The following is a 13,230-nucleotide window of genomic DNA, read 5'->3' on the forward strand; positions in this document are numbered from 1 at the left end:
GGCAGGAGAATGGCGTGAACCCGGGAGGCGGAGCTTGCAGTGAGCCACATAGCGCCACTGCACTCCGGCCTGGGCGAAAGAGCGAGACTCCTTCTCAAAAAAAAAATAATACAAAAAATTAGCCAGGTGGTGGCAGGTGCCTGTAATCCCAGCTACTTGGGAGGCTGAGGCAGGAGAATTGCTTGAACCTGGGAGGCAGGGATTGCAGTGAGTCAAGATCACGCCACTGCACTCCAGCCTGGCGACAGAGCAAGACTTCATCACAGGCCGGGCGCAGTGGCTCATGCCTGTAATCCCAGCACTTTGGGAGGCCGAGGCGGGTGGATCACAAGTTCAGGAGATCGAGACCATCCTGGCTCACACGGTGAAACCCCGTCTCTACTAAAAATACAAAAAAAAATTAGCCGGGTGTGGTGGCGGGCACCTGTAGTCCCAGCTACTCGGGAGGCTGAGGCAGGAGAATGCGTGAACCTGGATCTGGGAGGTGGAGCTTGCAGTGAGCTGAGATCACGCCACTGCACTCCAGCCTGGGTGACAGAGCGAGACTCCATCTCAGAAAAAAGAGATGGGGCCATTAAGAGGTGATGAGGCCAGGCGGGTTCCACCCCCATGGAGGGGTTAACGTCATTATCTTGGGGTGTGTTTACTATCTGCACAGTGGGTGGTTACGAAAGCAAGCTGGGCTCTCTCTATCTCTCACCCTTTTGTGCCCCTGCACCTTCCACCATGAGCTGGTGTAGCACAAAAGCCCTCTCCAGAGCTGGCACCTCAATCTTGGACTTCCCAGCCTCCAGAACTGTGAGAAATAAATGTCTTTTCTTTGTAAATTAATTCCCCAGCCTGTGGTATTATTATAGCCACACAAAATGGACAGCCTGTTGCATTGGGGATTATGTTTCAACATAAGTTTTGGAGGGGACGCAAGTGTTCAAAGCACGGCAGCCACCATGAGTTTTCTTTCTTGGGAGACAGCGTGACGTTAACGCCTCTTCCTTGGCAGCTGCCCCAGCCCTGAGAGGATGGAGTCCATTCCACATCTGCCATGGAGTGAGGAGAGGCGGCACTGTCCCAGGGAAATCTGGGACCTCGTGCCAATGCAGGGTGGCGGGGGTGGGCATGGGCCGGGGGCTGCCGTGTGTCTGGCAACACTCCTGACCACCTCCCCCTCTTGACCTCCCTCTGGCACCCAGGCCCCTTCCTCCTCCTGCCCCCGTCTGCCTCCCTCTGGTGTCCCCCCACCTTCTCACTGCCTTTTCTACCCTCTCCTCACCCACCTCTTGACCCTCTGCACCCTTGGTCCTCACCCCCAGTGCAGCCCTAGCCCTGCTGCTGGGGCCTGCCTGCAGGCCAAGCCCCAAGGACCAAGGCCCTCCCTGACATCCTCTGATTGGGGGGTGTTTTTTCCCTTCATCTTTCTCTGGTTAAATGGCAGTTACCTTGTTTTTGCAACAAATGAAGCCACCCATGTTTCAGCCAGGGTGAGAATGTGGCTTTGCAGCCTCCACCACCATTCTGCACTGGCAGTGACTCTGATGGCTTTTCCCTCTGGGGTTGCCGCTTAGTGCATCTCCGTTATTTTACTGCATAAAACGAATCCAATAATGTTTGGCTTTCTTATTGCTTAAGATAAGTGAGTTCAATTTCGCTCAATTGAGTTTTTATTATTATGAGGCTGTTTTCCTATAGAAAATGTGAGTGTGCTCTGAAAGGAAGATGAAGGGTCAGAAGTTCGAGCATGTTTTATCTTTTTGGGTGACTGATCTTGTTTGTGTCTGTGATTAGACTCCGACGTCTCTTCCCATAAGCAGGTGGAGGCAGGTCTGACCCAGCTCCCAGCCCTACCGTTCTAGGGGGATGAAGGGGGACACAGTTCCGCTCTCTGCAGTAAAGGAGAGTGGCTGGGGCTTTCGCCAGGGCAGCCCTGGGTAAGCCAAGCTGCAGAACTTCCCAAGGGCTCAGGAGCTGCCAGGCTGTGCTGCTGGAGTCACCTAGGAAGAGAATTGTTGACATGTGCTGGGTGTGACAAAGCTGGAGGCTGGGTTGCTGCCATGCAGGTTAAACTGGACGTTGCTCCGTGTGGAGGGTTAAATATGTGTGGGCGTTATGTAGAAAGAAATTCATCACCATGATGGCTCTTATATGATCAAAGGCAATTTGCAAGCTCACAGCTTTTGCAGAATGTGAACCTGGGCCAAGTTGCAGAGTCTTTTTGATGTCACACTGGGGCCTCCTGGGTAATGGCAGAGGGAGGGTGGGCTCCTGCCAGCTGTGTGTGCTGGATCACCAGGCATTCCCATCGCCCCCACGGGATTGTAGGCAAGAGAAGCCACAGCTGAAGCTCGTGCTGAGAAACAAGGCCCTTTGTCTCAGACCCATGAGTCTCATGTCTTCTGGGGCATCCATAATACCACGGGCTCACCTGTGGGCAGGCGGCCAGTCATGACACCCATGTCCCCTGCCAGCGGAAGTGTACAGATTGTCCTGGAACAAGCTCTGGACCACAGGACCTGAGCAGACACATTCTGGGGGCTTCTGAGAAGGGTTTTCCTCCCAAGGAGAGGGGGGCACCAAAGGAGGAGCCGTCCCTCCTTCCCTCACGCGGACGATGTTTTGAGACAATGTGATCCTCGCTGCTGTTGTGGCTCCATCACCAACCCACCCAGATGGTGAAGAAAGATGGGCTGAGCCTGGGTCCTCCGTGGCCAAGTGACCCTGGAAGGGCTCACCTCAAACTTCCACAGAGTGACCTGACAATGTCTTCACAAAGTGTGGCTGTCCCCAGACGTCTCTGCCTGGGTTGGGCACCAGGCCCCAGCACAGGGCCAGCGGGTAGTGGACACGCATCAGGACTCACATACTGACCAGGAATCAGTGAGGGGACAAGGGAGCCGGCTGGCTTCTCCATCGAATCTGGCCATCGCAGGACACCTCAGGAAACTCGGGAAGGGCAGGCTGGAGTGCGGCCCGGCCCCCATCCTGTTCCCAGCGGAGATGCCAGAGGCCATGAGCCTGACAAAGGCCCCTGCTTCCCAGCCCTGCCACAGTCAGAGCCACGGCTGCGCCTCGTCGTGGAAACCGGGTGCCAGGTGTGGGCCTGGGCAGGGTGGGGCTTGATGTCTGCTCCAATGCCCCCAGAGTCAGTTGCAGGGGCGATGGGCCATTGAACGAAGTCGGAGCGGGTAGAGCCAGGGTCCCTGGCCCCATTGGTGAGGTGGGGGACAGCCAGGACTTGGACCTCCACTGCCGGGGATCTGGTGGCAGAGGTAGAGGGCACTGGCCTGTGCCAAGGAGCACAGAGACCAGGGACCACCCCTGAACAGGCCAGGAGGAGTGGGGTGTGTGCAGGGCAAAGTTGCCTGGGGAGGTCTTGGAGCCCCAGGGCCTTCACTGCCCTGACAGTAGCTAAACTAGGGTAGTAGCTAAACCAGCGGCGGCCATCCCACCTCTGACTAGGGGATGTGGGCTTTCGGCTTTCAGCTTTCACAGGCCAAGCTGGGCCCAATTGCCTCCCAGACTGCAGCCAGCAGGGAAGAGACTATCGGCTTTCAGGAAGGGTCACAGTAGGATGTCAGGAGCCCAGAGCCCCTCAGCCCCATTCACCCACGGCCACGCTGCCTGTCTGTTCCCATGGGATTTGCTGCAGGTGCCAGTGCCAAGAGCGTTGTGGACTCATCTTCACCCAGGAGACCCTTAAGGCAGGATGGGGCCGGCACTGGCTTCAGCCTGGGGAGGAAACAGGCTCCAGCCCAGACAGGCAGAATGAAGCTCGCCCCTCACCCACTGCCCCCCACTCCAGACCACACCCTCCCAAGAAGGCCCAGATCCTCCCACTGGCCCGCGCAACTCCCGCGGCCCCTCTTCTCTCTCCATGCCAGGCCTGAGGCCTTTCCACAGCCACTCATCACCGCCCCTCCCCGGCCCCCCAGCCCCCCTGAGCCTGCAGATCTTCCACTGCCCAACACAATCATTAGTGGTCTGGGCACAGCCCAGAGCAGGGCACCTCAGACCTCCTACCCAGGCCAGCTCCCCGTGCCCACGCACAGCGCTCGGGGCTCGGAGGGGCTGCTGGGGATACGGTCGGAGGCGGGGCCGAGGCACGGTTTTAGAGTTGGGCGGAGCGCCGGCCACGTCTGACCTGGACAGTGAGGTAGTCTCCCTTCCCGGGACCCTGAGGACAGTGGTCCTGAGGCCAGCTGCCTGGAAGGCAGGCGACTTTCAAAGGCCAGACCCCAGGTGGCCTGGAGCTGGGGGATGAGGACTGTGTGGGGTCAGGGTGCGGCTGGGGCTGCCACCAGCCACGCCCTTAACTGCTGCAGTTGTTGGGAAGTACACTTGGGGAGGACCCCGCTTGCGCAGCCAGCTCCTCCCCTCGATGGTTTTAGCCCTGGCTGGCAAAACCTTGCTGCCTTTGGGCCGTGGAAATGCGGGAAGCGGAGATCCAGGCAGTGAACTGTGCCATGTGAGATGTGTGTGACCATCACCTGCTCATGGAGCAGGCATCCTCAAACAATCCTTTTAGCAGCCTCATAAAGGGCCCCTCCCCAGATGCTATGGACCTTCCCAGGCCAGGTGGATACCCACGGCCACATCACAGGTGCAGGGGCCCAGGTGGAAGGCAGGTGAGAGACCCCTTGCAGATGGGCTTCAGGGCAGGTGCTGCCTGGGCCACGGGCTGCCAGCTCCCGTGCTGGGGCAAAGCCAGGATGGTAAGGTGGGGCCAGGCTCCATGCTGCTCCTGGGGCTGCCACCTGGGGCTGCCACATCAACTTGGGAACACCTGATTCCATCTGGCTGTGGCTGTCCTGGGCTGGAGGAGCCCACAGGGAAGGTAGGTTCCATGGTGGTGGAGGAGGAAACCAGGGATGTGGGGGACACTGTCATGCCTGAGGTTGAGGGGAGCAGGGGCCAGAACACCCAGGAGGCTGGGGGAAGATGGGGGTCAGGGTATCCCAGGAAGAGAAGTGGGAACACCAAAGCTAGATTGGAGGAGCTGTCCCTGGGACAGAGTGGCAGTGGCCCCCAGGAACTCCTGAGAGCCCCGGAGGAAGTGGAGCGGCCCAGCCTCACCAGCATCCGGCACTTGGACGCCACCATCTCCCCCACCCTCCACACACTCCTCCTGGCTCCCGGCCTCCCAGCGTGGCTGGTAAAGACAGGGACACAGGAACAGGCAAACCAGTGCGGCCTTGGATACAAAACTGTAAACACGAGTCTTTAAAATGACAGAGGCCTCCTTGGCCCCAAATCTGAGCCAGAGGCCCCCACTGAAGGAGCAGATCTCCGCCCACACTGCCCTCCCTTCCAACCCGGGTGGCCCAGCAGGCAGGGGCCGGACGGCCTCTGCTCTGCTCCGGCCCAGGCCTCCCAAACGGACCCACGCGCTGGGGCGGGCTGGTGGAGCAGGGGCTGAAGATCCGCGGTCCGAGAGATTCCTGAGATGAAGAAGCGGCCGCGGGACCCCAGGCACGGGCACTCGAGGCACCTGCCCCTAGGGGAGCCCGCCCCCACCCCATCCCATGCAAACTGCGCGCCCCGAGCCAGCCCGGTGTCTCTGCGCCCCAGGGGCGTCCCGGGGGCCGCGCGGGCCCTGTCACGTGTCCAGGGGGTCACGCGTGGGCGAGGACCCGTGGGGGCGCCCAGGCGGGCCATGCAGCGGCGGCGGCGGCGGCACCGAGTTGCGCTGCGGGGGTGGCGGTTGCAGCTCCAGCGCTAGCGCAGGCGGCGGGAAGTCGCGCACCTGGCGGCGGTACTCCAAAAAGGTGCAGGCCTTGGTGGCGAGCGCCACCACGTTTTTGCCGACGAAGATGGCCGAGACGCGGCTGTCTCGGAACAGCGCCATGTTGGCGGCGCGCGCCAGCACGGCCACCACATTGACGGTGGCGAGGCTGAGCACCGGGTAGAGCATCATCTTCTGCGGCGCTATGTGCTCGCCCTGCATGCTGACCTCGCTGAGCGCCACGCACGGCAGCACCAGCAGCAGCATGTAGCAGTAGAAGAAGGTGAGACCCTCAGCCCACAGCGGCAGCCCAGAGCGCGGCGGCTCCCACAGGCTGGCCTGCATGTCCAGCAGGTCCAGCAGGTCCAGCGCCACCCAAAACAGGCGGCCGCGCAGGTCCTCGCGCTTGCGGAAGGTGCGCACGTACTCCATGCGGTCCAGCGCCACAAGCAGCAGGAACAGGCCGGGCACACACACCGACAGCAGCAGCGTCAGCGCCTTGCGCGCCACGGGGTCCGCCGCGCCGCGCCGCGCCGCCTTGTAGTTCTGGAAGATGAAGTAGAGCTTGATCTCCAGCACGAAGATGTAGAGGAACCACAGGATCATGGCGTAGCCGCGCTTGGCCGTGCGCACCTCGGCTCCCACCCACACGGCCACGTAGCGCAGCACCAGCAGGAAGCACACGTCGCCCACCAGCACGATGATGCACACGCCGATCTTGCGCGGGCCCTGGTTCTGCTCCACCAGGTACGCGTCCATGACGGCCATGCTGCCCATGATCACCAGCGTGGTCAGGCACACGTGGCGCCGGTCCGGGGGCGGCAGCACCATGGTCAGCCGCCGGGCCCCGGCCTGGGCGCGCGCGGCCCCCACGCCTGGCGGGACGAGGCCCTGCGGCGCTTAGCCGGCGGGCATGGCGCGGCACGGCTCGGCGAGCTCGAAACCTGGGGAGACCGGAGGAGACAAGATCAAGGTGCGGGCTGGGGCGGCCTCCCCCAACAACCCCCCACCCCGCGTGCTTCCCACCAGGCGCGGTCTCCCCCGACGACCCCCAACCCCGCGTGCTTCCCACCAGGCGCGGTCTCCGCGCCGGGGCCCCGAGGCATCGCGCACGCCTGCGCCCATGCGCGAACCGGCGGCCGCGAACCACAGCGAGGCCTCCAGAGGGCGCTGCTGCCTCGCCAGAGCACCCGGGCCTCGTTCCCGCCGCCAGGAAGGAAACGGAACGGACGCGTTTTCTGCCCGCCGCGCGCGTTCCCGGAGCCCGGGGGGGTTTGTCACTGCTGGGCCCGAGCCGCCCTCCCTCCTGGCTCCGGCGGCCCGGACCCCACGCCCGCGCTGCTGGCCCCAGGCCGTTTCCGCGGAGTTCCGGGCATACCCTCTCCCCGCCGCCGCACTGGGCAGGGAGGTGGGCCTGCCCCTCTGCTCTTGGAGTACCCAAGGAGGCCCCGGCCCTCCCAGGCTTTCTGATCCCGGACCGAAAGTCACCCAGGTCCCGATGCATCCTTCACACAAGCCTCTCCGAGCCTCCCCGCCCCTGCCTGGCAGCCCCCACGCCCCTCCTCCCTGCACGGGCAGGCTTGGTCTCCCCTCCTGTCCACCATCCTGGGCGCAAGGCCACTGCCTGCCCTGCTCCCCATGGCTCCGCATTGCCTTGGCGAGGTGTTGTCCCCCACCCTCTGCCCCGGCACAGCAACCCTGCTCTGCTCCTGTGCCCCAGGGCGATGCCTGTGGCTGCCCTCGAATCTCTGGAAGCTCGTCCACCAAGGCCCGTCGGGCTTCCACAGGCCCCTGCACCTCTGTCACACACCTGGCACTGGTCGTCATGGCCGTGCTGTCAGAGTCCCCACACCTGGGCCTGCGCACACCTGGGTGACGATGGAGGCCCGCACGCCCGCACTCACCCCAAAGTCACTGACAGGCTCACTCCCAGCCAGCCCCTCACCCCCTCCACAGCCCCAGGCCTGGGGCTCCGTTTACTGCCTGTCTAGACAAAGGCATAAAATTTAATGTCCCCGTGACAGTCGGGGGCTCGGACTGCCCTGGTGACACCGCAGGCCCCACCGATCCGGGAAAGCGTTGAACTCTGCACTCCCACCCCTGCCCCCACCCAGCACCCGCCGCCCAGGATCCCCACAGCCACACAAGACACCCCCACCCCTCGGAGCTCTGACAGGTCGCGCAGAGGGTGCCTTGGGGGTCCTCAGCCCATGCCCCTGCCTCCAAGGTTCCCCGCGCTCTAGGTCCCACCGGGACACTCACCCGCTTTTCACGTCCACTGGGTCTACACGTCTGACCCAGGAAGCCCTCTCTGGGCCCATTCCAGGCCCACCTGGGCCTCCCCTGGCTGCAGCCGCAGCCTGAGAATTTCCTCCCTCTCCACGCGTGGCGGGGCCAAATAAATAGCGGAGGAGCCACGCAGCCGCTCACCCTTTCCGGCCGTGCCTCCGGCCCCTCTGCCCCACTACGCTGTCGCTCGATCCTCAGCCACTTGGCAGATGCGGGCGGAGGGCCGAGGGGCTCAGCGCTGGCGAAGGAACGGACTCCAGCCCCTAGTGGAGCCCCTACCCCGGCAAGCCAGAGCCGGGCCCGGCCACCCCTCCCTAGGGACCCGGCCCCAGGCCCACCTGTCCTGGGTCTCTTGGGCCCTGGCCAAGGCCCCTCCTCCCCCCACGCCCCGCGGCTCAGACCTGGCACAGACTCTGGGGCCTCCAGGCCCTTCACTGCCCGCGCCCCGCTAGGACCCCCGCCCCAGAACCACCCCTCGGAGCCCCCGGGAGGAGGGGCGGGAGGAGGCTGCTGAGCTCCCGCCGCGGGCCGGTGCAGAGCTTGGGCCGCTCCCAGCAGGCTGCGTCTCTGCTTGTCCCCCCGAGGCTTCCCCACGCAGGGCCGGGTCCCCGTCACCCCGCCGGCCCCAGGCCTCACCCCTGCCGCATCGGCCTCCGCCCCACCCCACAGTCCCCACGGCCCAGAGGTGCAGGGTCGCCCAGGCCCGCTGCCTCCTCCGCGGACGAAGCCGCGCGCCCAGCCAGTCCCGCCCGCGCCCGCGCCTACCCCGCCGCCCGCAGATGCTGCGCCGCTCCCGGGCCCGCCCGCCCAGCCTCTGCCGCCACTGCCGGGGCTGCGCCGGCTCCTCCCGCCGCGCCCCTCCCCCGCCAGCGCGGCACCGCCCCCGACCCAGAGGCCCCGCCCCGCGCCCCTCGGCCCTGGAGCCCCGCCGGACCTGGGGACTTGGGAGCGCGCGGGTCCCGGCGCCCCGCCTCCTCCGCAGCGCTGGTTGCCACGGCGACAGCACCGAGCGGCGGCGCGCAGGACTGGTGGCTCTGGGGAGCGGGGCGCCCTCGTGCACCCCCAGACCCGGAGTCCCGTCACCACCCTCCTCACCCACCGCCCAGAATCCCAGGGTTCCGCCCAGTGCCACCCGCGCCCTGAAACTCCGCTGCCGTCCCCTAGAGCGACCCCACTCAGCCAGACAGGGGCCCACCGGCCCAGGAGCTGGCAGGGACGTAGGCGCCGCGCTGGCCTGGCCGGCGGGGCCTCCGCGCCACCCTCTGTCCGCTTTGGGGAGAAATCCAGTCTTCCCGGGTTTCTTCTCGGGGCAGAGGAAAGGAATGATGAGCGGCCCCCACCTTCTTCTCCAGCCCGTCCAGGAGCCAAGCGACGGTTTGGGGACTTGGGCTTCATTTTGTCACTGAGGTGACACTGAGCCCTTCCACCCACATCCTGTCCATCCCGTGTGAGCCACAGAAGAACCCGAGGGCACCTTCTGCCTGCCTGCCCTCCTTCCCAGAACTGCTGTCACTTCCCTCTGACATAGGAGGAGACTGAGGGTCAGAGAGGTAAAGGGACACCAGATTTGGGGGAAAGGCCAGAATTTGAGGCACCACCCAACTGGTAGTGAACTTCCAGATTCTCTTCCCGTATCCCCGGGCCTGGACTCAACACGGTCGGAAAGCCAGAAGAGGACAGAGAGCTCCAGAAGTTCTCTAGTCCTGGCACATGGGGTAGGAAAGAAAAAGGTCGCCTAATGCTCCCAGGTGCGGGAGAATGCCCCGGCGGATGTTAGGGTTTGGGAGGACGGGTTTTTTTGGTAGTGGTTGTTGTTTTACTCTTCTCCATTCTCTGATGCCCCAGCCCACCAAAGCCACGACCAAGGCATGGGGTTTACAAGCACCTAAAACACTGAGGCAGAAGAGCCTTCGTTTCCAGCCCCAGGAGATGTGGTCCCGTGTCGCTGGAGAGATGGTGGGCAGGGAGAAGCAGTAGAAAGCAATCCATGGACTGGGCGTGGTGTCTCACACCTGTAATTCCAGCACTTTGGGAGGCCGAGGCGGGCGGATTACCTGAGGTCAGGAGTTCGAGACCAGCCTGGCCAACATGGTGAAACCCCCATCTCTACTAAAAGTGTAAAAATTAGCCGGGCGTGGTGGCACACACCTGTAATCCCAGCTACTCGGGAGGCTGAAGCAGAATTGCTTGAGTCTGGGAGACCGAGGTTGGAGACCGAGGTTGCAGTGAGCCGAGATCGCACCACTGCACTCCAGCCTGGGCAACAGAGTGAGACTCCGTCTCAAAAAATATATAATAATAAAATAAAGCAACCCCATGAAGTAGTGCAAGCCGTGCATGATGTACAAGTCTAAACCCTCAGCTGAGAACTGAACAAAAGGACAGCCCACTGCCCACGTCCCACACTGGCCACTGAGCAGTGCACACGAAGGACAGATCTGAGTCCCACTGCAAAGGCTTTGAAAACAAAACCGACATGGAAGGCAGGACCCACAGGAGCCTATCTGAACTTGTGGCCTGAAACCAACTAGGCTGATTGCATGACAAAACAAAATACCAACATTCTCAATGGGATTTAAATAAGACCATTCTCATAACATAATGTCTAAATGTGCAGGAGACAATCTAAAATTACTCTGCATGTGAAGGACCAGGAAATCCAACCTGCAAGAGAAAAGACAATCAACAGCCACCAATGCCAAGATGACCCAAAAACCCTCAACTAATTATCAGCAAATAGAATCAAGCAGCACGAAAAACACACACACGCAAGACTGGTTCAACATGTGAAAATAAATCGACGTGATCCACCAGATTAGTCTCAAGAAGAAAACCATGTGATCATCTCAATCAATTCAAAGAAAGTATTTGATGGAATTCAACACTCATCCCTGATAAACACTCTCAGCAAACTAGAAAGCAAAGGGAACATGCCTAATCTCATAAAGGGAATCTACAAACAGCAACAACAAAAACAACAGGCCAGGCATGGTGCCTCACCCCTGTAATCTCAACACTTTGGGAGGCCAGGAGTTCAAGACCAGCCTGGGCAACATGGTGAAACCCCATCTCTACTAAAATCACACACACACAAAAATTAGCCGGGCATGGCAGCCCACACCTGTAGTCCCAGCTACTCGGGAGGCTGAGGCAAGAGAATCCTTTGAACCCGGGAGGTAGAGGTTGCAGTGAGCCAAGATCGCGCCACTGCACTCCAGCTTGGGGGACAAGAGCAAGGACTCCGTCTCGGCCGGGCACGGTGGCTCACGCCTGTAATCCCAGCACTTCAGGAGGCCGAGGTAGGCGGATCACGAGGTCAGGAGATCGAGACCACCCTGGCTAACATGGTGAAACCCCGTCTCTACTAAAAATACAAAAAAAAAATTAGCCTGGCGTGTTGGCGGGCGCCTGTAGTCCCAGCTACTCGGGAGGCTGAGGCAGGAGAATGGCGTGAACCTGGGAGACGGAGCTTGCAGTGAGTCGAGATCACACCACTGCACTCCAGCCTGGGCGACTGAGTAAGACTCTGTCTCAAAAAAAGACTCCGTCTCAAAAAAAAAAAAAAGAGCCCAGAGTTTCAGCAGTGGGTTGCACCTTCCTTGCGTTGGTGTCTCTTTGCAAAGCTGGTTTCACAGCAGTTGCTGTGATCAAAAGCAAATACCAGGCAAAAATTAATGTGGATCAGAAAATCCAGGTGATGATGTCCAATCTAATTAAGGTTTGCAAAAATGTGCAGACCCCAACGGACCCAGACATGCTATAAGTAATTCCAATTATTTTAATAATTAAGGTTTTTTTTTTTCAATTTATATGACTTCTGTTTCCCCAAAACTGCTAAGTTGTTAGGACATAAATACTTAAGACATTTGGCCCTAACGAACAGAACTGTTGGGTTTTTCTTTTGACCAAGGGGTGCTGTAAAGAAATCACTGGGACACTAAGAGTGCCATGAACTGAGAAAGTGCAGGAACCCCTCAGTTAGGATAATGCCAGCTGCTGTCACAGACCCCAAGAAGTGACTGCAGGGAGGGGCTGACAGTGGCTGCCACATTCCACTAGTTCCTGAACACTCCAGGATCTTCGAGGGCTGCAGTTTCTCCATTACATGCAGGACAGGAGCCGCCTGCCCACCTGGCCCATGTGTACAAGGGTGACGCCAGGCAGGGCCACTCAGTAGAAGGCCCCATCCACAAAGGGCACCAATGAGGCCGTCCTCGGAGGAGACCCTGGCCCATGTGCGTTGTGCTCTCAGCTAAGACCCCCTCGTCCACGGGCCCAGGGTGCTGGCTTTACTTCCCAGGATGGGCCTGCTGGTCCCTCTCCTTCGGGTAAGTGTTAGGGTGTCTGCCCTCCTGGGGCTGGCTTCTCCCAAAGTCTCTTCCTGCTGGTGCAGTCCCGGGGCCCAGGCTTTCTGCAGCCAGGCTCAGATCTCTTTAGCAACTTGACTCTATCAAAAACCAGCAGTGGGGCCGGGCACAGTGGCTCACGCCCATAATCCCAGCACTTTGGGAGACCGAGCAGGCGGATCACGAGGTCAGGAGATTGAGACCAGCCTGGCTAACACGGTGAAATGCAGTCTCTATTAAAAATACAAAAAATTAGCCGGGCATGGTGGCATGTGTCTGTAGTCCCAGCTACTCAAGAGGCTGAGGCAGGAGAATCCTTTGAACCCAGGAGGCAGAGCTTGAAGTGAGCCGAGATTGCGCCACTGCACTCCATCCTGGGCGACAGAGCAAGACTCTGTCTCAAAAAAAAAAAAAAAAAAAAAAAGTAGGCGTCTCCTCAGTGCCCGGCAGCCGCCCACCTAGCAGTTCTGCCCCTCACTGTCAATGACCACGCCCTAGGAGGATGTTCACAGCAAGGTCCCGGCCCTTCGGTTAATGGAGAGATGTTAAATTAATAGGACCTTGCGGCTAAACGGCTCTTGAACTTCCTGTACTCTGGGGTCATGAGCAGCAGGTTTTTCCCACAGGCAAGGCCCCGAACTCCCTCCCTCTCTACTGCCCTTTGTTTCTGCTCTCACACTGGCAAGGCCTTGCTCCAGCCCATCTCCCAGGGGTGATATGGAGCCAGGTGCGTATGACCCTTGCCAGTAACATCCAGGCCTTTTCCTCTCTCTTCCCTGAAACTACAGGGCTGGCAGTGGTGTGTCTGCTTTCCAAGTCACTGGAGCACACTCTGATCACAATGCTGGCTTCATGCCGGGGCCCCACCAGGCTGGCGAC

General features: G+C 60.7%; 1 protein-coding gene across 3 annotated transcripts; it reads right to left on the minus strand.

Moving 5' to 3' along the window:
- Nucleotides 1-5,165: 5,165 nt before the first annotated feature.
- TMEM121 (transmembrane protein 121) lies at nucleotides 5,166-8,968 on the minus strand. 3 transcript variants are annotated; one of them, XM_030803324.1, is made up of 2 exons: nucleotides 8,940-8,968; nucleotides 5,166-6,660 (listed from the first exon to the last, which is right to left on the minus strand). In XM_030803324.1, the coding sequence occupies exon 2, from the start codon at nucleotides 6,545-6,547 to the stop codon at nucleotides 5,591-5,593; it is 957 nt and encodes a 318-aa protein (XP_030659184.1). In that variant the 5' UTR covers nucleotides 6,548-6,660; nucleotides 8,940-8,968; the 3' UTR covers nucleotides 5,166-5,590. The 3 variants fall into 3 exon arrangements, with proteins under 3 accessions (XP_030659184.1, XP_030659182.1, XP_030659183.1); XM_030803322.1 differs by lacking the exon at nucleotides 8,940-8,968 and adding an exon at nucleotides 8,771-8,857; XM_030803323.1 differs by lacking the exon at nucleotides 8,940-8,968 and adding an exon at nucleotides 7,979-8,372 and having other exon boundaries at nucleotides 5,183-6,660.
- Between the last annotated feature and the right edge of the window lie 4,262 nt (nucleotides 8,969-13,230).

Source organism: Nomascus leucogenys, chromosome 22a, assembly GCF_006542625.1.
Source record: "Nomascus leucogenys isolate Asia chromosome 22a, Asia_NLE_v1, whole genome shotgun sequence".
NCBI classification, from domain to species: domain Eukaryota; kingdom Metazoa; phylum Chordata; class Mammalia; order Primates; family Hylobatidae; genus Nomascus; species Nomascus leucogenys.